Source organism: Panicum hallii, chromosome 5 (assembly GCF_002211085.1).
Source record: "Panicum hallii strain FIL2 chromosome 5, PHallii_v3.1, whole genome shotgun sequence".
NCBI classification, from domain to species: Eukaryota; Viridiplantae; Streptophyta; class Magnoliopsida; order Poales; family Poaceae; genus Panicum; species Panicum hallii.
Genome location: NC_038046.1, coordinates 50,647,490 through 50,673,157, shown reverse-complemented (window position 1 = coordinate 50,673,157; position 25,668 = coordinate 50,647,490). Strand labels below are relative to the sequence as shown.

Genomic DNA, 25,668 nt, shown 5'->3' with positions numbered 1-25,668 from the left:
TGTTCGATTTAGTCCAAGGGGCTTGTATTGAAACCGTACTACAATCCTTTGGATTATGTAATAAATAAACTCATGTATTGACTTTTCATAATGTATGACTATGATATTTATCTGGAATGAGTTCTGTACGTGATAGTGCTTGATCCAAATAGTATCACAAAGGTATAGGGAGTCGGATTTCCAGAAATGGAAATCCGGTTCATTTCACAAGGTTTGTCCGGCATTGTCCATTCCTGCTAGAGCCACCTTAGGCGTCGTTCGGTTTTGTCGGAACGGGCCGTTTTCGGGGGCCGTTCCGGGTGGAATGGAGCAGCCTGTATTGAAAACCGGAGTGTTCTGGCCAGGATCGAAACCTGGTCTGGCCGCTGCCGAACGAAGCCTTAAACGTAAAGCTCTTGCAAATCTCCCAAGGTCAAGGAGGCCAACCCCCCTAAATCCGTTGGCCTAGCAACCGTTGGCCAGTTAATCTTGCACTTCCCCCGTGAGGTTTTCGTCGCCCGCCCAAAGGAACTTCTTTCTGCAACTGTCGACGGCATCAAGAACCTCGTTGGGAGTGCTTAAGGCAGAAAGCAGGTAGACCGGTTGGGAGGAGAGGACCGATTTAGTGAGTGTCACACGTCCAGCCTGTGTGATGTTGCGACCCCGCTAGCCTGACAGCCTTGCTGCCGCTTTGTCGACCAGGGGTTGGAAGTCAACCTTTTCTCAATCGCCTGATGGAGAGTTGTAGGCCAAGGTATTTGATGGGGAAAGCCACCCGCGTTGTTGGGAGGTCAGCCAAAATGTCATCAAGATCTAGGCCGCCGCAGCAAATCGGTGCAATTGACGACTTCTGGATGTTCATTTGTAGCCCTGTCACCTGCCCGAAGAGGTTCAAGAGGCGGCGGCTCGGAGCCCGCACCTCACGCTTTTCCCGCCGTAGGAAAATGACCACGTCATCCGCATGCATGGAAACACGCAACCTGGCGCGGTCCCTTGCGATTCTAGTGAGAATGCTGGCCTCCGTGGCTAGGCTGAGGAGGCGCTGCAAGGGGTCAATTGCGAGGATGAACAATAGAGGGGAGAGTGGGTCCCCTTGCCGTAGCTCCCAACTCTGGGGGATCGACGCTCCCGGAATGCCATTGAGTAAGATCTGCGATGAGGCCGTTGAGAAGAGAGCGGCGAGCCAGTTTCTCCATCTTGTCGGGAAGCCCATGTGCTGCAACAGAGAGAGGATGTAATCCCAACGGACCGAATCGAAGGCCTTTGAGATGTCCAGCCTCACGAGTAACATTGGTGTTTTATTTGTGTGGAAGCATCCTGTCATATTGCGCACGTATAGAAAATTGTCATGGATGCTACGACGCCGGATGAAGGCACTTTGGCTTTTGGAGATGATCTGTTGCATTCCGGCGCTAGACGTAGCGCCAAAACCTTGGCCAGGAGTTTCGCCACGCTGTGGATGAGGCTGGTTGGGCGGTAGTCCCCGATCTTTTGCGCCCCCTCCTTTTTTGGTAGTAGGACGATATTTGTCGTGTTCAGGAGGTTGAAATTCAAGCAGCGCAGGTCATGAAAGGTGTTTAGCGCTGCTACGAGATCACCCCTGATAATTTCCCAGCATGATTTGAAGAAGTTTGTAGTAAACCCGTCTGGGCCCGGCGCTTTCCCGGAGGGTGTGAGGGAGATGGCTTTTAAAATCTCCTCGCTGGTGAACGGGGCATCTAGGGCCGCAAGGTTGAACCGCTGGACGTTTAGGGCCTCCCAGTTGAAGTCTCTGGCTTGCGGTGGCGGTGCGCCCATGACGCCGTGAAGTAGTTTTGCAACAAATTAGCCTTGTCCTCATGATTTGTGGTCCAACCCCCCTAGTGTTGCAGGCGTTGTATGCTGTTCTTTCTGCAGCGCACATTCACCTTTTGGTGAAAGAATTTCGTATTGGCGTCCCCCTCCCTCAAGTTTGTAATTCTTGACGCTTGCTTTTTGCTTGAACTTTCAATCACTGCAAGCCCTATCACCCGCCGTTTTAGACTTTGCCTAAGGATGCGCTCGGCATCGGAGAGGACCCTGTGTTCTTGAGGAATGTCGAGCCTCTTAATCACCTCTAGCGCCATGAAGAATTTCTTTTTGGCGTCGGAAAGAATGGATTGGCTCCATTTGCGCAGGTGCCTTGCCGTGGAGGAGAGTTTGTGGTGAAGGATGCGGATTGGTTGTGTGTGTGGTGAAGGCCTCTGCCAGACCGCTCGAACCTCATCTAAGAAACCTGGGATTTTTGTCCAAAAGTTCTCGAAACGGAAAGGCCGTGGCTGCCTAGGCCCCGCTAAGCTGGAGAACATCAGTGGGCAGTGATCAGAGAGGGCAGTGGCCAGCGCCTGCAACCCATGCTGCTCGAAGGTGAGGTCCCAACGTTCGTTGCAAAACGCGGTCGAGCCGGACCAAAGTGGGATTCCTTCTTTCATTGCTCCATGTAAATTTTCTGTTCTGGAGACGAATTTCTTTTAGCTCGCAAAAGGAAAGAGTTGCCCGAAACTGCCGCATTCTGCGCAAGTTTAAGTTCCTGTTATTTTTATCCCGGGCTTGGTAAATTAAGTTGAAGTCGCCTAGGAGCAGCCACCTAACTAACATCGTCAACCGGTTTACTGTTCCGGAGTTCTCGCAGGAAAGCCTGCTTGCGATTGTCTCTTGTCGGGCCGTAGACGACCGTAAGAGAGAAGGTCGTGCCACACTCCTTAGTGGAGACGGTCGCCGTAACTGAGAAACGCCTTATGACAATATCACGCAGGTCAATGTGATTGTCACTCCAAAGCAGGAGGATGCCTCCCCTAGTGCCATGCGCCGGCTTGTGCGTGAAGCAGTTGTGCTTGTACCCACTAAGAAAGGCCGCAAGAGGCCCATCCACGGCAGCAAGCTTAGTCTCCTGGAAGCATGCAAGGTGGCAGTGGGTCGCCGCCATGAGTTCGCGCACGGTGATGCAACGCGCGGAAGTATTCAAGCCTCGTACATTCCAACACAGTACATCAAGGTTTGGCGCTACCATGATGGGGTGGTGTTGCTCAGGCGCTCCCGTAGACGAGCGAGGTCAACCACTTGAAACGACCGCACAGTAGGCATAGCACGATTGCAAAAGGCCCTCGCTGAAGGTTCGCAAGGTAGCGCAGATACACATGAGTACAAAACGCAGCCTCTGGGAAGTTCGCAGGTACGATGACGACGAAGTAGCACAACATAGTAACAAAAGCAGGAAAAGCAGAGGCGCTGCGGTGTGACATTTAACTCTGATCACGCATCAATGTCATTGATCACCTCCTGGACGTCGTTGATCCCGACACCCGCAAGCTCCATCATCGCCTCATCCAGCTGCGTCGCCAACTCGTCGTGAATGCCGAAGAAGGTGGACAGCGCAGCGATGATGTGTTGTGGGAGCGGGCCGCTGTACATGTTGATGTAGCCGATCAGGACCTGCTCGATCGGTGCCCGTTCGTCATCGAGGAGGCCCAGCTGGTGGCACATGTTGAGCTGCGCCTTCTTCAGAGCCGGCATGGCTGGCTTGCTTGCCAGTCTTGCGCTTCGGCGCACCTTGGACATATCATACGTGCGGCGGCGGCGTGTCCGTGCCTGAAATGACATCTCCGGCTCCAAGTGATGGCTGGCGGCGGAGGCGTGGCGAAGAAGACGTCCAGGGCCATGGCTGGGATATCAGCAGGTGGGCCATCTTGGGCCGGCGCCTCAACGGTGCGTGGCGACGCGGGCCGCCCCGAACGCGGCGAGGCAGGCTGGGTCGGGGAGCTGCAGGCCGGCGGAAGGCTGGCGGTCGCCTGGGCCGCGGCAGCCTACATCTGGTCGAGAGCAGTCAGCTCCTGCTCCCTGGTGGCGGCGTGGATTGCACCCGCCTGGTCGATCTGCAGGGAGAGCTTGAGCCGCTGAAAGGCCATCGGCACCGGGACGTCCGGCAGCACCGAACACAGCCTTGCTGTGCCGCCAAGACTCGCAGCCCGCCCAGCGCCGTCAGTGTTGCCGGACAAGGCTTCATTCCCCAACTGGAATGCCGGGAACGGGGGCTCATCGTCGATCCCCAGCTTGTCAGCAAGCAGCACCGCCTTGCGGATGTAGTCGTCCATGGCCGGGATCACCAGGTCATGGCTCAGCCTCACGGAGTGGTTCTTGAGCAGATTGTTGGCCACATCCTGAATGGAGGCTGCTTGCGCCTTGAAAAGGAACCTGAGCCGAGCGTCGCTCTCAGCTTGGAGGTCTCTGACGGCGGGGAGCTTGTCGACCGGAGCCGGCGGGGACGCATCGCGCCGTCGGTTCCCTCGGTCCGTGCCCCAGTGACGTCGTGGCGGGGAGCGGTCCCGCTCCCTGAACACCGGCTCCTGGCCCACGCCCCTTGCACCATGGACAAAGCGGGCGTGAGAGCCACGGTTTGTGATGAATTTTAGAGTGAAGGCTTTAAAATTTCATCTGTGAATCTTTAGGTGAAAACTTTTTAAAAAATGTTTTATTCATATTTTTAGAATTGTCTAAAATAAATAAATACTACACCCGATGCATCATAAGGGCAAAATAAGTATGATTGGGTTAGTATACGTATAATAGAGTGAGTTTTCGACAAAATAGCTAGGGATGTAGGTCTTCTCAACCGAACTACTTACAAGATGGGATCTTAAAACCAAAGTGTCGTTTAATGATGTATTTTCTTTTTTACAATTTTCTCGCTACTTTTTCCTCTAAAACAATGTTAGTGATATATTGTTAAACAATGGATGTAGAAGTAAAACAAATGGCACCAACTATTGATCATAATTGCTCAAGATTAAGGGGTTGCTTGGTTCGCTGTTGCACCCTGCCATACCGTAGGTCTGGCGCGTATGGCACAGTGCGGCCGCACCACAATTTAGATAGGAAAATTGGCGTTGAAATTTCAGCTTTAGAAAAAATGTAAGAAATCACTTATTATTGTGTGTTATGTTGAAGCCTTAAGCAGGAGCCAACAGTAACCTGAATTTTGCGGCGACGGCGCAGGATTGGCATATGGCGGGCAGCTGTCAACCAAACATGCCCTAAGAATCTGTTGGTATTGTAATTTTATTTAGAAGTAATTTGTCACGCAAGGGTATTATAAATTAAAAAGAGACCTTTTCTCTTAGTTAGTTACATCCTTTATGGGGCTACCACTCCACCTAGATTTGAGTCTTTAAGCTGGTACGAGCGCTTGTATTTATGACTAATATTGTTCCACTAGTAGGTAGTATATCCATCAACAACGAAGCGCATATAGGTTAGTTTCATCAATCTTAATATGTACACGTATACAAGCGTCTGCATTTTATTTCTTGAATGGACACACATATTTATCTTTGCCCTAAGTTTCTCACCCGGTTCAAAACGAATAGTAAGGCTAGCCGAACCTATTCCGTTGTCTAACCTCATATTCAATCATATTCAAGGTCGATGTGCAAGATATTCCCCGGTCTAAGTATTCTTGATATTTCAGCTTTATAGGATACTCTATTACTTTCTAATTGTTAGAAAGAGGAAGAAAATATATCTAAGGTAGGACCTCTAGCTCTTATGTCTAAGATTGAGGAGAATTTTGATACTCCCTTCATTTGGAGTTGTAAGATGTATTTTTTTCATTAAGATAAGTCTTTGAACAAGAGTTACTCTATTCACATTTTATTTGTATGATATAAAGTATACTTACAAGAAAGTATTTTGAATACGAACCCAATGATTGTGTCATAGAATTAATAGAGTAATTATCTGTTCTAGATTTATCTTCACGAGATGAAATTAAATCTTGTAATTCCAAATAGAGTGAGCATATATTAGCCTGTGCCTCTAATAGTTTGATCGTGGCTCTATTCCAGAGTGAAATGGTACTAAGGAAAAAAATAAGCCTAATACAATGGAGTCTAAAAACATGCTACTTGGAGTAGAAACTTTGGAGTTACACCATTTTGCTATTCAAGAAAAATAGTTTTGGGTGATATAGACTATAAAATGTGTAGAATACTAAAAGTTATAAGCTTCCAGTGGCATTAAACTACTCCAAATCTCGTGAGTGTGGCAAATTCCTAAAGAAGATATCACCAAGAACTTTTCGAAAGAAACGATCCAAAAATAAACGCCCTCGTGCAACCGGGCCGGGGTTCGAGACCTGGTCCCTGCCGGCAGCCGGCACAGCCACCCCCGCAGCTCGGCCGGTTGCTCTGTACTAGTGCGCTGTGAGAGGGAGCCAGGAGTGAGGGTCCGTACACCCGCGGTCAGCATACCGGCCAGGGGCGGCCACAGCCCACAGCTCACCGCTCTCCCCTTCCCTTCCGGTTTCCTCCTCCTCTGCAAACGGCGGAGTTAAAAAAGGAAACCAAAAGTCTAGGGTTTGTTCCGTTCCATTTCCGGGGAGCCCACCGCCCCCCGTACGCTCACCACCGTGCCGGCCGCCTCCCTCCCTCCCTCCCTCTTCCCGCTCCTCCTCCCGACGAGAGGCGGCGGCAGCTTGGGGGAGTCAGCTAGCGGCTGCGGCGCCGGCGGGCCTCGCGCTGCGGAAGGGCCGGCGGCGGCTGCCGGTTGCCCCCGGCAGCTCCGAGGCAAGGTAAAGCTGCTCCCTTTCGATCGCAATTAGCTCAGTAAGAACCAGAACGGGGGGCAATCTAGCAACTCGAGCTCCAAATCCTAATCAGCAGAGGCCGACTCTCAGCTTGGTCAGTACATAAGCAGCAACGGACACCGATCCGCAGTGGGGGTTTTATTTGGAAGGAGGTTCCATGCCCCCACGTTGACCTGAACCAAGCTCCGCCAGTATAATCAATAGGCTAGGGTCGGGGTAGGTGGTTCGGGGCCACCCATCTTGTTACCCCTTTTGGACCGTGGACTCACCGTGGAGTCGTATGCTGTGTTATTCTGCTAAGGAGCTCTAGGTTCAATGTTACTGTGTTCAGTTCTTGCGTTGTCCAGCTCTCATCCTGTACCAGTTGCGAGAGTATTAAAGCATGTGGTTGCTAAATGGGTAGGTTATTTGAATTTGATGATGGTGATCTAGCAATATTGGCTGGTGGTAAAACATAGTGTTCGTGAATTCTATGATTCTATCTGGAATCATGTTTATTTTCTTGTGCTACAAAAGAACCTCTAGTTCTTCCTGGTTTACATCTACATGCCAGGAGTGTCTTCTAGACGTTCCTGGACAATTACAATGTGAATTTGCTGTATTCTAAGTATCCTGTTTCTGTTACTGATATTTGGCATATTTCAATCCTGACCCCTGCAGCCTTTGTACTACCCATGGTTGATCTGTTCCTTTGTGAAATTAATAGATTATACTATCTATACATTTGGAAGGTGTTAGACTTAGGAGGTGGAAGTATGATTCTCTAGGTTTTGGTTTGCACTCATCCCCAGTCAAAATGTTATTATGCTCTATGACAACCAAGTCTGTTGGTTCACAATTAAACTATCCATTTATTTCTTGGCAGCAACTGCCTAAATCCACAAATTAGTCTCTGAAGCCTGTGGAGGAGTCATGAATATGCATGTTAACTGACTACTTGTCTTGAAATTTACTATCTTGTATTTGGATCTTGGAACTTTATTCATCAAGTGCCTGTTTGCTGAGACCTGCTGTTTCTTTATCTGGCCTTACCATTGAACCAGTTCATGGGTACTCATTTTCCTAATGGGTATGTGTACGTCAAACTCAAACCGAGTCAGTGGACTGATCATGTCTAGTAGCATACTAGCATCCAAGTTACATCAGCTTTAGATCTTAATATTGATGTTATGTCTCTCACATGTTTCATTTTTTTTTAACAAGGAGGCAGTAACAAACTGATTTTGTCTGTGAAGGTCACATTTTGAGAACTGAGGGTAGTCTATGATGGCAGATGCCAGTCCTAGAACAGAAACATCAACAGATGATACTGACGACAACCATGGGGTAAGTCTTGTTGATCTTGATCTGGGTATTCGATGTAAACACTTATTGTCTGGCCTCAAGTGATGGAGTGGGGAATGACCGATTTATATTTGTGAAGTATTGTGTGAATTGTTATTAATGTTGACCATATGGTGCCAAGCTTCACTTTGCATCTTGGAACCATATATCTACCAATGTTTCCATGTAGTTATGTGAAGTCCACTATTGCAGCTAAACAATTTGAGCAAGAGTGACAGTAGAAGTTGAACAAACAAGGTGGACTAAACATACTATGAATGTTCAGTATATAGTTGCATATGCTACAAAGGACGTCTAATTTCTGATTTAAAAATCCTTGTGTTGCAGAATTGCTCTTGCAGCACAGGGTACATTAGACTATTCATGTAGATTACATCAGGAGTTCAGGACTCTTGAGGAATGCTGAGATTACTTGCCTAATATTCCACAGAACATGAACAGCTGTATAAGTCACATAATTGTCCACGAAATTACGGAGTTCTGAAACAACAACATGAACAGTTGGGTTTGCATATAGCTAGCAAAGTTGCATGGTGCTTGTTAATTTTGGTCAGTAAACAAATATAATTTTCTTGATTTGGACCCTTGAACTCTTTTATCTTTTTTAGTTTGCCAGCTTTTTTTCTTTTAAGTTTTTCATTCTTTCCAATCTTCTGTCTAATTGTTCTATAGTATCACATTCATTGTAAGCTGGTTGCATTACATGTGCATTTGCGCTAACAGACTGTAGGTAAGATTGTACCTTCATCCGAGTTCTGCAGATTTATTGATTCTGTGGTACTTCATGCATACGAACACCATGGATGCAAAAGCTATCATGTGGTGTTTGCAACCATGATTACCGGGAAAACTATGGAAAAAACTTTTCTTTCGAATGTAAAACCACAGAAAGAGGAAAATCTGTTTCTTAATGATAGGGATGAATGGATGATGGGAGATTGATAACTATGCTTTCATTTGCAGCTGGAACCAGGCACAGGCGCTCTTGTTGTTGCTTCCGACTCCAGTGACAGATCCAAGGACAAACATGAAGATCAAAAGGTTCATGTTTTGAAGTAGCATTCTTATTTTTAATTCATATCACTGCTGCAAGAGGCATTTTCTTATAATTTATTGTGTAGACACTGCGTCGTCTTGCTCAAAATCGCGAGGCTGCAAGGAAGAGTCGATTGAGGAAGAAGGTGCGTGGATGTTGGTTTTTAGTCTTTGTACATAAAGCAGTGCTTTTGTGTTTATAGACTTCCTGTCCGGGTTCAGTTTTTCTTTTCTTCTGTTTGACTTGTTACTGGCATCATTGTGCGTGCAGTGTAAAGTATATACTGTTATTGTTTGTATAACTATTTTGCACGTGAGGGAGCTCGAAAGCTGTGCTGTTAAAGGTTGGAGTATAAATCCAGGAAAAGGGAAGTTGTAAAAGTTGCTATCAGTTAAGTTCCATGTGGAGCTTTAGTTGGGTTCTATGGAAGTGTATGGTGAAGCATTACTCTAACAAGTGTTAGTATAACTTTATCGGGGAAAGTTTGACACTGTCCTGTTTGCTTTCAGTTGTCAGAGCTGTTTTTCTCCACTAGGGGTTCGCTTCCGTGGTCCTTTGTATGAGAAGTTTGTGAATCTTACAGCATGATTAATAACTTGACTAAGGGCAAAATTTTCTCCTTAGTACAATTAATATCATCAATAATGTCTCTTATATCTTGTCCGATCCGATAATCAACATATTCTGTTTGTGAAGATCTTGCCTTTACCAAGGACTCCTGGCTTTTGCACAGTAGGAGTCGTAATTCAATATGATATGTTCAGCAGCTTTGATGTTTGAATATCGAGATTGAACCTCTATCTCAATATTGCTGTTGTTGTGGTAAATACCTTTTGCTTTCTTTGATCAACATACCCGCGACAAGCAATCAGATTCACTGCAAGTTTTGTTATAGCCCTAGATCATGGTTCCCTTTAAATTCCATCTGAATGTGCTTTTAAATCAAAGTTTTATAGCAAGAACCCCATCTAGTGAACTAATTTATATAAGTCAGTACTGAGTTGCCCTTGTCATTAGTAGCTACCTTGGATTTTTTTAAGATTTCTTTTCTATAGGAGGACCACTGAAGCAAGTGGCAATATCCCTATCCAATTTGTGATGTAGATTGCCGGTGGACATTGATGTGGTATTAATTGGTATTTTGCTTTATCTATAGGCATATGTCCAACAGTTGGAGAATAGCAGGCTGAAACTTACCCAACTAGAGCAGGAGTTGCAACGAGCTCGTCAGCAGGTTACTCCTATTGGATGCCACTTTTTACAGCCCTGTGTCCTATTGACTTCATTGAAGTTGCTTAAGAAATTCTCTCTCCCAGGGCATTTTTATATCTAGCTCAGTTGATCAGTCACACTCCATGAGTGGAAATGGTAATCACTGCTCCCCATGGATAATGTTTGTTTGCTCATTAGCAAAGGAGTATCCAAGAGGTAATTCCATTGTTTTGATGGGAAAAAACTGCCTTCTCTTTCAGGTGCATTGGCCTTTGATATGGAGTATGCGAGGTGGTTGGAAGAGCACAATCGGCAAATTAGTGAACTAAGGGCTGGTGTTACTGCTCATGCAAGTGATAGTGACCTACGCAGTGTTGTTGATAAAATCATGTCGCACTATGATGAGATTTTCAGGCTCAAAGGAAATGCAGCCAAGGCAGATGTCTTTCATGTATTATCAGGCATGTGGAAGACACCGGCAGAGAGGTGTTTCTTGTGGCTAGGAGGTTTCCGGCCATCTGAGGTTTTAAAGGTGTGTAATGTACTAATCTTACAATGTGCTTATGATCTTTTGGGCCCTCCTGGAGGAGTAAAGTATTTATTAATACAAGGGGCATTGCATTATAAGACTCGCTATAAGGTTTCACTCATAGAATGAAATAATGTATCAGTCTTATTAATTTGGAAAATGCAGAGCCATGTATTGTGTTTCATTTCTTTTGCATACTTTGTTTTCTGGTCATTGGGCAGTGTGTTAGTACCTTACCCAGTGCTAAGCCGCTGGCAATTTGTCATTGAGTTACTGATAAATATGCAAACTGCAGCTGCTTTCAACACAGCTTGAACCTCTCACTGAGCAGCAGCTGTCAGGGATAGGCAACCTCCAGCAGTCTTCGCATCAGGCTGAGGATGCACTTTCACAAGGAATGGAAGCCCTTCAGCAGTCCTTGGCAGAGACCTTGGCTGGGTCTCTTTCGTCTTCTGGATCAACAGGAAATGTGGCAAACTACATGGGTCAAATGGCCATGGCCATGGGAAAGCTTGGAACGCTTGAGAATTTCCTTCGCCAGGTATTCACTCTCGTTTTTGGAATGTATCTTTGCCTTAGATAAAGGGTTTGATTCTGAATTGCTGTAGACCATAAGCCAAATCCTGACCACCAGGCTTACTACTTTTTTCTTTGCTGTATCAAGGCTGACAACCTGCGGCTGCAGACCCTACAACAGATGCAAAGGATCCTGACCACCAGGCAGGCAGCTAGAGCACTTCTTGTGATAAGCGATTACTCTTCACGACTCCGTGCCCTGAGCTCTCTCTGGCTTGCTCGGCCGAAGGAATAGCAAGCGCATGTGATTTGACTGCCATACTTTTCACAGTTTGGTATTCAATGGGGATCTTATCAGGAGGGTTTGACAGGATTGCGACAGACTTGATTCGGAGATATCTGCACATACTATAATCGGGATGGTCATGTAGTTTAGCCATATAGTTAAGTGCATTGGTTCTTGGTTCATGCTGTATTATTACCAACTGCTGTAAAAATTGCTCTCTTTCGCCATCATTTTCCATATATGTATGCCCCTAATTTGCAGAGGATCATTAGAATGCAGATTGATGTTGATCGGTCAGTTTTTGTTGACTCACTTCTAGGAAGAAAAGCATGAATTTGAATACAATGCTCTGGCAGTAAGTAATATCTAACTAGTACAAGGCTGGTTCACTGCATTAAAGTTTCAGCACGTAATCGATCTTTCATCATTGCTGCCAATACTTTTCTGTACATTCAATTTTTTTTCTATATATCCCTCCGTATTTTGTGGTTTCGTACCATTCTTCGAATTTATGCTTTTGTTTCAAATTAACACAGGTTTAATCGCTCTTATAAAAAAACACAGGTTTAATCGCCATTTGTGGCCTTCTACGAAGGGATATTGCCTGTGGCACATCGCTGTTATACCATCCGTTTGTAGTCTCGGCAGCATGCGCTCATGCCGTCATGCGATCTTATTGACAATTCATTCTACTGCGTTTCTTAAAAGTTCTGATACCTGATGTGTTAATTCTTTTGCATGTGTATAGTAGGCCTTAGTAAAAGTTCAAGCTGTTTACCACTCATCTGCAAACCAAGCTTTCAAGTTCATGTTGCACAAGCCACACCTACAATAGTTCCATTAAGTTAAAAACAGTGTCCACAAACTTAGATTATTCATGGATAAATCACACCTAAGCAGCATCTGAGCCCATTCTCTTCTATCAACAGAAGTCAGCATGACAGGTTAGACACTACCTAGTGAGCGTCCATTGTCTTATGAGCAAAGTTATATCATAATATATACGGATCGGGAGGCGCAGCGGAGGAGCAGGCAACCGCAACATAGCACCTCCCTTAGTTGAAGCACCAGGTCCTTTGCCCTTGAGATCTGCTTGGACGGCAGCACATTACGCCTCTACGACGCCCATGCAAAGTATGGGCAGATCGCCCGCCTCGTGGCGGTCCAGTTGCCGCATCCATAGAAGTATCGTCCCTGCATGGGTCCTGGCTTGCGCACAACGCTCCACCTGCTCAGCACACCGCAGTAGCAGTACATTGCTCTGTCCTTCCCTGCGGAGGGGGCATAGGGATTAACCTGCACAGGAGATCCGAGCATCTCATTCGGCTTATGCTGCGGTTGGACAGGATCTGGAGAGTGGTCAGGGGATAGCAGGCAGGTTGCTGACTGTGGGGCAGGTTGCCACACAAGTGAGTTGGTGATAGAGAACTTGAAGCCCCGGTGCATCATAAGTGCCAGGAGGCGAGCAGTGTTGCGAGCATCATCGAGTCCACAGTGAGCACGACCCTCCCATGTAAGGCCAGCCAACTGAACTGCCTCCTTCAAGTTGCAACGGACATCCCCATACACTTCATGGAAAGGTACCTTCAAGTTGATCCACCTGATAAAAAATTGGGCAAAAGACTTCAAAATTAGAATAACATTCAAGATTCCTTCAGATGAAGTTCTATAGGGGAAAAAATTGGCCTTGACACCACATCATAGGCTCAAAACACTATTGACTCATCAGGTATGAGCTAGAAAACTTCCACTTGCTAGTCTATGAGGTGACAATTTGGGGAAAAGAAAACTGTATCCTATGGTACAAACACAAGTAAATAATTACCTTTAGAATGAAAGATAAAGATTCTTTTGACTCATCAGGTATGAGCTAGAAAACTTCCACTTGCTAGTCTATGAGGTGACAATTTGGGGAAAAGAAAACTGTATCCTATGGTACAAACACAAGTAAATAATTACCTTTAGAATGAAAGATAAAGATTCTTTAGCTATATTAAGTGATATCTTTGTTCTATGCAATGAAGTTCAGACACCAAAAAAAGGGGTCCAATTGACAATTCTGATGTTATATAGAATATATTGCATCAATATCATATCTGATCTTTCAAATAACCATACGGGTCAAAACTATAACATTAGTCATATATAGTTCAAAATTATCCACATGTTTCATTCTTTAGTGAAAAATGAGCAAGGGTCTTCGCATTTCCCTCGACGGGTGCGAAGGGTAAGGAAGCTAGCCGAGCCAACTCGGATTCGTCTAGATAGTTGGAACGTAGGGTCTCTAACAGGTAAGTTAAGAGAACTAGTCGATGTAGCAATTAGGAGACGTGTAAATATTCTATGCGTGCAGGAGACTAAATGGAAGGGCCAGAAGGCGAAGAAGGTGGAGGGTTCTGGCTTCAAGCTTTGGTACACGGGGACAACTTCGGGTAGGAATGGTGTAGGCATCTTGATCGATAAGAACCTTAAGGATGGGGTTGTAGATGTTAGGAGGCAAAGCGACCGGATTATCCTAGTGCGGTTGGTCATTGGAGATTTGGTCCTGAATGTGATCAGTGCCTATGCCCCTCAGGTAGGTCTTAGTGAGAGCTCCAAGAGTCAGTTCTGGGAAGATCTTGATAGCATGGTTAGTACCGTGCCTATCAGTGAGAAGCTCTTCATAGGAGGAGACCTCAATGGCCATGTGGGTGCGACTAATGTAGGATATGAGCGAGTACACGGGGGTTTCGGGTATGGTAGTAGGAACGAGGGGGGAGAGGATGTTTTGAATTTTGCGTTGGCCTACGACCTGCTGTTAGCAAATACCCTCTTTAGAAAGAGGGAGTCCCATCTGGTGACCTTCCATAGTGGACAATACTCGAGCCAAATCGATTTTATCCTTGCTCGGAGAGAGGATAGACGCGCATGCTTAGATTGTAAGGTGATACCTGGGGAGTGTGTTGTCCCCCAACACAAGCTTGTGGTGGCGGATTTTCGTTTTCGGGTACGTACCCACCGGGACAAACGTGCCAAGATTGCGAGAACGAAGTGGTGGAAGATTAGAGGGGAAGAGGCACAAACGTTTAAGGAGAGGATGCTAGGCGAGGAGCCTTGGGAAGAAGGGGCAGATGTAGATGATATGTGGCTAAAGATGGCGACATGTGTTCGGAAGGTGGCTTCAGAAGTGTTTGGTGTGAGTAGGGGAGGCAAGCAGGAAGTGAAAGAGACTTGGTGGTGGAATGACGAGGTGCAAAGGGCTATTAAGGAGAAGAAGGAGTGTTTCAAACGCCTTCACCTCGACAAGAGCGCAACCAACATCGAGGGCTATAGATTAGCGAAGAGGTCTGCAAAGCGAGCTGTAAGTGCAACGAAAGGTCAGGCTTTTGATGACCTTTATCAACGGCTAGGTACGAAGGAAGGAGAGAAGGACATTTATAGGATAGCTAGGACCCGCGAGAGGAAGACAAGAGACATAAACCAAATCAAATGCATCAAGGATGAGACAGATCGACTTCTGGTGAAGGATGAGGAGATCAAGGACAGATGGCGAGAATACTTCGACAAGTTGTTTAATGGGGAAAATGAGGGTCCTACCTTCGTGTTGGACAATTCATTTGATGATACCAACAGACGCTTTGTGAGGAGGATTCGGGAGGCAGAGATCGGAGAGGCTTTGAAGAGGATGAAGGGAGGTAAAGCGATGGGTCCCGATGGCATCCCCATTGAGGTGTGGAGATGCCTGGGCGAGAGGGCGGTAGTATGGTTAACTAAGCTTTTTAACCTAATTTTCCGGTCAAACAAGATGCCGGAGGAATGGAGGAGAAGTATTTTAGTACCGATCTTCAAGAACAAGGGAGATGTTCAAAGTTGTACTAACTACCGGGGGATTAAGCTGATGAGCCATACGATGAAGCTTTGGGAGAGGGTTATCGAGCATCGACTAAGAAGATTGACAAGGGTGACCCAAAAGCAGTTTGGGTTCATGCCTGGGAGGTCGACCATGGAGGCGATTTTCTTAGTACGACAGTTGATGGAGAGATATAGAGAGGAGAAGAAGGACTTACACATGGTCTTTATTGACCTAGAGAAGGCGTATGACAAAGTACCGAGAGACGTCATGTGGTGGGCCTTGGAAAAACACAAAGTCCCAACTAAGTATATTACCCTCATCAAGGATATGTACAAGGATGCGATGACTTGTGTTCGAACATGTGATGGCGATTACAGTGACTTTCCAATTAAAATAGGACTACATCAGGGGTCAGCATTGAGCCCTTATCTATTTGCTTTGGTGATGGATGAGGTCACAAGGGACATACAGGGTGATATCCCTTGGTGTATGCTCTTTGCTGATGATGTGGTGCTAGTTGACGAGAGTAGGGCAGGGGTTAATATGAAGTTAGAGCTGTGGAGACACACATTAGAGTCGAGGGGGTTCAGACTGAGTAGGACCAAGACCGAGTATATGATGTGCGACTTTAGCCCGACTAGGCATGAGGATGGGGACGTTAGCCTCGAAGGTCAAGTGGTGGCCAAGAATGATACTTTCCGGTATCTAGGATCAATGCTTCAGAAAGATGGAGACATTGATGAAGATGTTAGACATAGAATTTCAGCCGGTTGGTTGAAGTGGCGGCAGGCTTCTGGCATCCTCTGTGACAAGAAGGTGCCACAAAGGCTAAAAGGTAAGTTCTATAGGACGGCAATTCGCCCGGCGATGCTATACGGTGCTGAATGTTGGCCTACAAAAAGGCGACATGTCCAGCAACTGAGTGTAGCAGAGATGCGTATGCTGCGTTGGTTCTGCGGGCATACAAGAAGGGATAGAGTCCGGAATGAAGAGATTCGAGATAGGGTCGGGGTGGCACCTATCGAGGAGAAGTTGATTCAACATCGGTTGAGATGGTTTGGACACGTACAACGGAGGCCTCCCGAGGCGCCGGTGCGTAGTGGAGTTTTAAAGCGGGGCGATAATATAAAGAGAGGTAGAGGTAGACCTAGACTAACTTGGGACGAGACGGTTAAGAGAGACCTTAAGGAGTGGAATATCGCTAAGGAATTAGCTATGGATAGGAGCGCTTGGAGATTAGCAATTAACGTACCTGAACCGTGACATTTGTTACTTTTTGTTTACCCCTAACTCTTCCTTTGGCTTGTGCCCTTTTTATGTTTCTTATTCTTGTTTTCCGTAGGTTTCATCTCTAGCCTACCCCAACTTGCTTGAGACAAAAGGCTAAGTTGTTGTTGTTGTTGTTGTTGTTTCATTCTTTAGTTCCATCATTGTAACAATAAAAAAAATGTTGCCAGTGTTTCTTTTACGAACTAACTTATGCCAACTGAGTAAACTTCCACATATAATAGATAAACATCAGAATTTCAAACCACAAGGAAATTTGTTTTCCCTTGTTCTTGATACTGTGAACACAAAATGCAGTCCACCTAGCTGAATAACCTACAAAATTCAAACCTAAAAGCCTATCTGGAACCATGGACTTCCAATGTTTTCTTTTTTGTGTGTAAAACAGAGGTCACATAGTGCATCAATGAACATCAATTTCGACAAACACAAAAAGACACAGGAAAAATCCTGACATTACATGAACAATAGGGATGAGGAAGGACTTCCTTCATCAAAGTTATCGCTGCGGAACAGCTGAGGTTACATTCTTTCCAAAATTTAGAAGCATGTGTGCAAGATATTTTACTGCGGTAAAATGTTACAATTCAAGATACTTTCTCCAATCATAAAATGATATCATAACCTTTTGGGATACGGTAACCATTTTCTAAACTTTGGTGGGCTATCCAGAATATTTTTTATGATAAATTTAAATTGGACCTATGTAAATGATGTGCAGAAATGTCTCAAATAATACTTAGAAAATGGATTTGCACAAACCACCCAGTAATTCAGTATCAGTTCAACTGAACCTCCATGCAAGTTAAATAGTTCCATTTAGCACCCACATCTCTACTCCCGTTACAAACCCACACCAGCCCTGAAGGAGTTGATTTGTTGGATTGGTGGAATAGTGCTGGGTGCAGGATGAGCATTAAGGTTATTGAAACCATGACAAATCTGTGATGCTAAGTGCGATTTTGGTGACTGTTTTTCAATTCGAGTAGGTTATACATCTACCAAATTGGGTCTTGATTTTGACTTTACAGCCTACTACCAAATACAAAGGCATGAGCATGAGTTTGCAATCGTACTAGAGATGGGAGCTAAATGCACCTAGTTTACATTACAGGTTTGGGAATAGCTAGCAAGGCCAGAGGCGGTCCTCTAGCTTACAGTCTAGTCTTAAGGATAAAAATATTACATGCAATGGCTGCTCTGTGCAGTGAAAGACGAAAGCATGAAAAAATAAAAGAACCTGTGAAAGAGGAGAGGAAAGGTTGAGGTGGTTAGTACTGTTTTGTTTAGTATAGGTCCTACCTTAAGACCTCTATAGGCCACATACAACTACAGAAATTTGCAACATGCCATGCAACATGTCATGTCATCATCTATGAACACCGAGGACCGCCTTACACGCATTTGTCTGGCAGGTGTTGGGTGCAACCTACATGTATACTGTCAATTCAAAAAACTTGTAGTTGTTCAAATTGAAGTTTTAATTGAGTTGTGTGTATCAAAATTTCAAAATCGTATATTCCAAAGCATAAGGTGCAGTTGTGTAAACATTTCTTTAAATGGATGTAAGCCATCTGCTATCAGGGTATTCATCTATACAAGCTTGTCAAAGAGGAAAATGGGCAGAACAATTCACCTTCAGTTTATGACATACAACATGAACAGACAGAGGATATGAAATCAAAATCGTGCACCATTACTATCCAAGGATCCAGCTTCCACAGCGCATTTTAATATTATAGCATACAGACGTTATGTTTCTCTCATGTGAATGAAATATAACTTAAAAGTAATGGGACAGAACAGCTCCAAAAAGAGTTGAAACATATGAACACCAGTAAAGAAATTTGGCAATATTTTCCAATTTTTCTTGTATTTTGGCAATTTGCCAGTTGCTTGCAAATCAACACCAATCATCATGCACACAATCATTTACTTTCATCAAATGTTAGAATATTTGTAGAAAGAAATGTTATGATATACCATAGGTTGAAGTCCATTCTACTACCCGAAAAAAATACATGTTGTTCATATGTTACCTGTTGAAATAAGGGGGCTTCCTGATTCTCTTAAATCTGCATTCTGACTCCAGCATTGTCCGGCAGTCCCAATTAGACCAGGTGACAATAGCAAAGTTTGTGTTCTTAATGCCCTTGTCCTCTAGCCACTTATCATGCATGAGTAAGGCTTCACCTAGTGGCACACCTCTGTCCACCTATACATGGAGGAGAAGTACTATATTGACAATCAAATACATGGAATGATCATAAAATTTTGAATCATACTCATATGACAACATCAATTTTCGAAACTGGCACATATGGTTACCACAGAACCAGTGGTTTCACATCTCAGCTTGTTTCTAGTTTAAATGGTAACAGTGAGATAAAATAAAGGCACACACAAATCAAATGTTATTTTATTACTTGTCCAATGGATTTACTAAACAAAATTGAACTTTAGAGCTCCTATATCAAGATTACCATTAGAAACAACAAAAATGAAGATATAACAGTATTAAAACTCATCAAATAACTAAAACAATTCAATGATTAGTCAAGAAAAACATATCATCTGCTAACCTTGACATGCTAGCCGAGGGACAATGCTACATTGTCATCATATCTAATGTGCTAAACAATTCAAGTGATTAGTCAAGAAGAACATATCATCTGCTAACCTTGACATGATAGCCAAGGAACAAGGCTACATTGTCATCAAATTTAATGTGCTAGGTTTCCTTCAAGAGGGAAATGAAGATTTCCATACAGTTTGAGGAGCTCTCTAGATGCCCATATGTTACTGAACACATTGACCAAGTACTTAGTTGCTCATAGGAAATGGAGAGAGTGTATGAATTCATGATCATAACATCCCATTGGTTCTCTCATTACTTCTGACGTACTAACAGGCCATGACATCAATCACCAAATGGCATCAACGTTACCACATGCACACAACCAAACACTCAATGTCAGAACCTGGAAGCATGCAGGTTGAGCTGAAGCACACACAATAGCCGCATAGAGGATTAATTTAACTGTAGGAACGAACTGGTGCAATCCTTTTATACACGGTACTGGTGGTATCTTGAAAGTTGGAAAAAAGATCCAGAAACCTTCCATCCTCATAAACTACTGTTCCACATCAAGGGCAAGCCCCACATATCAGCGCATCTGTCAAGATCTCTAGTAATTTTGGACATCATTACTACAATCCAAAGAAGGCATCATATGAACTTTTCTATATGATTTCTGTCCGGTGAAATTCCTCCAAAAATCATAAGTTCCGAAGGGTCCCCAATCAGTGACTTGCTACTGCTTTGAAAATACCAGGGCCTTACAGACTTGTCATAACCATAGCAGACACTGCGACTGGATACAGAAACTACATTGTACCTAGTTCCTAGACTGTTTATAAGTCTACAACTACACCGACTACAGTTAATGCTTTTTTTATTTGGCGTCTTAAGTATGTGCCATCAAACACTCTAGAGTTTGACCATTAATATGTTTAGCAAGGTTGGGTACATAAAATTGTAATATAGGTTTGCCTTAGCTTTATAAAAATATAACTTCAAATGAAAAGGATATAGTGGCCCCAGTCACATCTCAAATACCCCGCAATATCAAACATTCATAAAAAAGAACCAGGGAGTAATGATATTCACAGAGCATCTGATCACATTGGTCAACAATATGGCATTCTGTACTCCCTCCAGACCCTTTTTTAAGGCGTATCTCCGTTTTCCATTTGGGCCACAATATAGAGCGCTCCATCAGTACCAAGGCAGGCCATCACGAGGGCAGTAAAAAACGAAGCGTCATCTGGCTGCACCGTTTCGGTAACTGCCAATTGGATGCTTCTACAAGAGCGCAGCAGCCAAGCGTGTGTTGAGGCAAGCGCGGGACCCGGTGGATAATTATGCCACCATGATGACGTCTTTGTATTTGGGTTTAACCTCAGCGCGCCTAACAAATGGGTCTGGAGGGAGTATTCCATATCAGTTGGAATACTACAAGAACTTCAACATCAGTATGCAACCCTTTTCCAGTAAAGCTTCAAAACAGTATCAACACGAACTGAAATTTTCATATCAAACTGATACAAGAAAGCTACCTATGAGATGAAGCGTGAACATGGAACAAGATATGCAGGCACGTGAAAGAGATTTATGTTGGATAATGGTGGAACTAGCCAATAATGATCAGAGAGGAAGGGACACTGCCACAGTGGCGGAGCGAGGAAGGTGCTGGCAGGAGCCATGGCCCCCCCTCATGCTCCTATATTGAGCATTTTACCCCTTAAGGTTTGAAGAAACTTTGTTGTATTGTACTAGAAGGCCCCATTCATCAAATCTCTCTCTTTTTGTTACTTTATTTGACCCCTCTCAATTCATGGCTCCACCACTGGCACCACATACATACAAATTACGGGTCATGAACAAGTTTTTGTCCTAGTCAGCATCTAGAATATGAATAGAAATGTTAGCTTATCGAATCTGGTTACAACAGACGCTCGTGGGCCTGCATTTGAAAACTGGACTTAAAATTCCTGGAAGCTATACCGAGTAAGCTAGATAATTTTTGTTTAAATCTTCGAGATAGGCGCTAGAATAAAAACTAATTGACTCCTTGGCCATCACTATACTTGTGTACATATATGACTAGTTAGAAAAAACATAATATTGGCTTAAGCAATCATACACAACTTATTCAGTATCAATGCCCTAATAATTTATGACTACATTGGAGTATGCACTGACCTGAATCTGTTGTATACCAGTAAGCTCCTTGCAGAAGTCAGTCAAAAATTGATGATATGTTGGCCGAACGTACGTTTGAAAGCATTCTTCCAGTTTCCCAGTTGCACTGTTAACCAAGACAGATGGAAACTCAATGATCTCTTGTGGAAATGGATTGTTCACCTTGTCGCAGGTTGCTTCAAAGTCAATAACCACAAAATATTGAAATTCCTGAAGTTGTGCATCATGGGGGTGACCTTGGGGGAGCATCTTGAATGGAAGATACTGAATTCTGTTCTCAATAGGAAAACTGTGGTCCCTATTTACTTGATAAAACTGGTTCTCAAAGCCATAAGGTAGTGGCTGACGCACCATTTGGTAATCTGAATAAATATATGGCCAAGCATAAAATTCTTGTCGGTAGAAGGGTCTGCCAAGGCCTTGAGTTGGAACAGGTGATGCCTCCCAAACTTTTTCCGCAACAACCATATCATTCCTTTTTTCATTATTCTCAGGAACTCCTTCAATTCCACCTCTCTGCTCTGGAGAGTTATACTGAGAAATATTTGGCTTGAGGCACCCTAGTGGCGCCTCATTATTAACTTGCATTTCCTCTGCATCAAATAAACTATATAAGAAAATGAAACAAATAGCACTATTATGGTTGCAAAGTAAAACCATCCATGCAGTTCCAAATATAATATGCATTTACTCAAGACATGGTGTTACATCCTGATATTTAAAGACTTGGCCAAAGAAAAAGGATACCAGCAATAGGAAGGCATCTTTAGTACATCAAGGCCCAAACAACATATGGCTGACAAAGCAAGAGGTATCTTAACAGAAACCTGAAGAATTGATCTCAACAGTAGCTATTATTGGTCCACAAATTAGGGTGGCTAATATCTAGCAACAGCTTCAGTCATAGAAGGTGTTCATGAGTCTGCTGTACGCATATGGGTGATGTTTCCAAGTACTTTGAACTCTAATATGTTAGCTATAGTTCTGTTTATGTCAGCAAAAGAGACTAGTTTTCTTTTTCCTCTGATGTTCAGCTTTTACATATTTCTGAAGCATCCAGAAGTATCCACTTAATAGATGTTGCAAACAGCATGTTAAGTTTACAAGTACAGCTGAAATCATTACACGGGCTCATTTGGATCACAGGATTATTGTAGGATCTTCAAACGATCCGCTTAGATATGTTTCGTCTCCCTCCTATAATATCTGACACGGGAAAGTGATTATGGTATTCTGAAACAGAACTGCTACCAGTACCTTTGTAGGAAAGATATCAACAGGTAAAGGCGAAAAAAATCTTAAAGAACTACACATTTCTAAAGGATAAATTAGAAGTTGTTACTAATGCTGATGAACTGCTGGCTAGTGTCTTAATTTTTTTTTCAATCCACACTCCTAAGTTCTTTTTCCTTCTTTTGTGTAGGCATGTTCGTTTACGGACTACTGAGGTGGAGCCCCCATGATTTTTTTTCAACTAAAAAGGCATGCATGTACGATGGATAACAGAAAGAAATAAAAAATCAAGCTATACAAGGGACACTAGCCACTAGAAATTTTGTTTGGAACTACATTGATGTTGACACCAGATTTTTGCAAAAGTAATTATTAACTTTCTTGTGTTTCACTATTCTTTTTTTTTAATCTATAAAGTTTCTAGCAGGCCTCAATAGTTTAACCAGTTCAAATGCAATACCTCATTGGACCTTCAATCAAAATATATTTAGATAATAGTCATAAAAGTATCATCTGCAGTACGTCATGACTTCATATGTCGTTATCAAATAAAACTGTGTTGGCTTGAACTCTATAATAAAGAATTAAGTGCAGCAAGTATGTAAAATTTGCTTCACCAAACATACTAGTATAACCCAACGGGACATCTTTTCTTAGCACAACATATCCCCACTAGCACTAAGCAGCAGCGCCATACTCCGCCGAAAGTATGCTTTTACAGTATTATTACTCGGAACTTGCAGATTTCCAAAGAAGCACTACACCCAGTGAATTTCCTCACATGATATACCACCAGTCAGTAAAAAAACCCAGAAGCACCACCTCTCAGACAAGGAGACAAACCCGCACAGCAAACTGTCACTACACTTTTCTACAGAAAAATGAAATTTCGAGCATAATGGCATCACTAGAGCACCATATCAGGAACCCAGGTAGTCCAATTAATGCGTCCTGAGTTATCAGAATGCTCCTGAGTTATCAGAATGCTCAGTGAAACTCAGTTACGGCGGGAGCTTCACCGACCACCTTCACAGAGAATTCCCGCCGGAAACCCACGAAAAATCGCATCTTTTCGCCACTACAACTCACAAGGCGCGATCCTCCACACTGTAAACGGCGTCAGAGAGCAAGATCTGGGGTCGAAAGATGCCTGACCTGCTCGTTCGCGATCAATCATGGCCGTGGGCGATCCCGCGGCGCTGCACCATCCGGATCAGAGCTCCCCCCGCGCCACACGACCTGTTCTCCCGGGCAAAAACCCACCAAAAAAATCAGGGCAAAAAGCAACAGATCAGCACAGACGACGAGTAGATCGAGCAGTAGATGGGGTCCGGCGGCACGGGGATCGAGCGCGGGATCGGGGCGGCGGACATACATGTGACTGCGAGAGCCGGAGGTGGGGGGCGGGGACGGAGGAACAGAGCGGCGCGGTCACCACGCGATGACGACCCCCTCCTGCTTCCGCTTCCCCCTCTTCCCTTCTCTCTCACACCACACGGTCGCACGGAGACGGGGATCGGGCGCAACCGCCGAACAGCGTGCAGCGGCGGGGGTCCAACGGGTGGCTGACACGCCTGGTTTCTCTCGCTTCTGGTAGCGGTTAGCGGCGGTGGCGGGCCCGGGAAACCCGTGTTTGGTAGAGACGGCGACCGGCGCCGCTGGCGGTATCTTTTCATCAGACGCACCCCGCGCTCCCCCGTGTTTCGCAGTGTATCAAGAATGTTTTATAAATATATTGCAGTGACACAAATTGTCTGTCGTGCGGATCCGGAATTTCCTGAACCTAGGCTAAAATTCCCACCAATAACAAAGTTATGTTCGCGTATCAACTTAGGGTGCGTTAGTTTCCTACGCTCCAGATCCATCACATCAAAAAGAATCTTGTCATTTAGAAGTATTAAATAAAGTCTAATTACAAAACTTTTTGCACAGATGGGTGCTAATTCGTGAGACAAATTTAATGAGCCTAATTAATCCATAATTTGCCACAGTGATGCTACAGTAATTATTCGCTAATCATGGACTAATATACCTCATTAGATTCGTCTCGCGAATTAGCCCTGGGGTTCTGCAATTAGTTTTGTAATTAAATTTTATTTAATACTTCTAAATGACAAGATTATTTTTGACGTGATCCCTCTAAACTTTAGACCCCAGGAAACGAACACAACCTTCCTTACTGACCAATAACTGTTGAGCCGCCGGCGGCCGTCGACCCGCCAGCAGCTAGCACACTGCCCCTCGGTAAATGCCCGAGCGCATAGGCTGCAAGCCAAGGGGATTTTTCAATCGGGATACGAAATGTCGCGGTCGTCGTGCTGCTAAGTGCTTTTACCGCGGTGGCGTTGTCTGCAACTCCACCTCGTTTACATATTTTGAGTTGGGTTGGCAGCGGTCCATGATATTATTCCACTAAGCTGGAGTACAAGAAACCCGAGCCGGTGCCTGGGGTCACCGGGTCTTGGACCCGCCCCTGATGACTGCATGATTCAACAAGTAGAAAGGAATCACCCTAAACCCTGAATCAATTTGAAGTAAGATTTCAAAACTCCGAGGATTTCAACGGTGAGTGTGTACTTTCAAATAGAAAAAAAACTTATCATGGTAGAGCCAAAATAAATTCTACTACAACATGCTAAATATGGGGGACGATAAAAGTACCACGTTTCTCTTACGTGTGATGATTAAATGCAAATATTGTAGCACAAGCTCATAATGCTGAAATTTATATAGTTATATCTCAAATTTTATCATTTGACTTCTAGTCATTTAAGCTACTATGAGTGGTCTATCCAATTAATTGTACCTTAGTTTTGTGGAATACCAATAATGTATTTTTTGTGTAAAGTAGCAGTAATATTTTGAGTGAGTGCGAATATACATGCACGAATATTATGAGAAATTCTAAGATTAGGCAATACCTAATCGGATAATAATGATAAATTAATATATATCATTAAGCACATATGCATTGAAAGAACACCCAATTGTGTTTAAAAGGATTACTATAAACATGTTATTAGCTCAATCAACACTTGATTTTTATATATT

The 25,668-nt window shown here is 44.1% G+C and overlaps 2 protein-coding genes across 2 annotated transcripts; one reads left to right on the top strand and one right to left on the bottom strand.

Moving 5' to 3' along the window:
- The first annotated feature begins 6,138 nt into the window (after positions 1-6,138).
- On the top strand, positions 6,139-11,868 carry LOC112893739 (transcription factor TGA2.3). Its single transcript, XM_025961205.1, has 9 exons — positions 6,139-6,562; positions 7,813-7,903; positions 8,885-8,962; positions 9,043-9,102; positions 10,114-10,191; positions 10,274-10,325; positions 10,430-10,701; positions 10,994-11,239; positions 11,363-11,868. The coding sequence occupies exons 2-9, from the start codon at positions 7,841-7,843 to the stop codon at positions 11,507-11,509; spliced, it is 996 nt and encodes a 331-aa protein (XP_025816990.1). The 5' UTR covers positions 6,139-6,562; positions 7,813-7,840; the 3' UTR covers positions 11,510-11,868.
- A 417-nt stretch (positions 11,869-12,285) lies between these two features.
- Positions 12,286-24,146, bottom strand: LOC112893738. The gene is made up of 5 exons (XM_025961204.1): positions 23,993-24,146; positions 23,773-23,856; positions 21,385-21,977; positions 18,659-18,834; positions 12,286-13,100 (listed from the first exon to the last, which is right to left on the bottom strand). The coding sequence occupies exons 2-5, from the start codon at positions 23,792-23,794 to the stop codon at positions 12,617-12,619; spliced, it is 1,275 nt and encodes a 424-aa protein (XP_025816989.1). The 5' UTR covers positions 23,795-23,856; positions 23,993-24,146; the 3' UTR covers positions 12,286-12,616.
- Positions 24,147-25,668: the final 1,522 nt, after the last annotated feature.

Excerpts from the sequence above, each read along its gene's own strand:
- LOC112893739 (XM_025961205.1), top strand. The coding sequence starts at position 7,841 with ATGATGGCAGATGCCAGTCCTAGAACAGAAACATCAACAGATGATACT. Across the intron at positions 10,192-10,273 it reads TGCAACGAGCTCGTCAGCAG|GGCATTTTTATATCTAGCTC; the intron begins GTTACTCCTATT and ends TCTCTCTCCCAG. Across the intron at positions 10,326-10,429 it reads ACACTCCATGAGTGGAAATG|GTGCATTGGCCTTTGATATG; the intron begins GTAATCACTGCT and ends CTTCTCTTTCAG.
- LOC112893738 (XM_025961204.1), bottom strand. The coding sequence starts at position 23,794 with ATGATTGATCGCGAACGAGCAG. Across the intron at positions 18,835-21,384 it reads CTGGTATACAACAGATTCAG|GTGGACAGAGGTGTGCCACT; the intron begins GTCAGTGCATAC and ends CTCCATGTATAG. Across the intron at positions 13,101-18,658 it reads AAGCCCCCTTATTTCAACAG|GTGGATCAACTTGAAGGTAC; the intron begins GTAACATATGAA and ends ATTTTTTATCAG.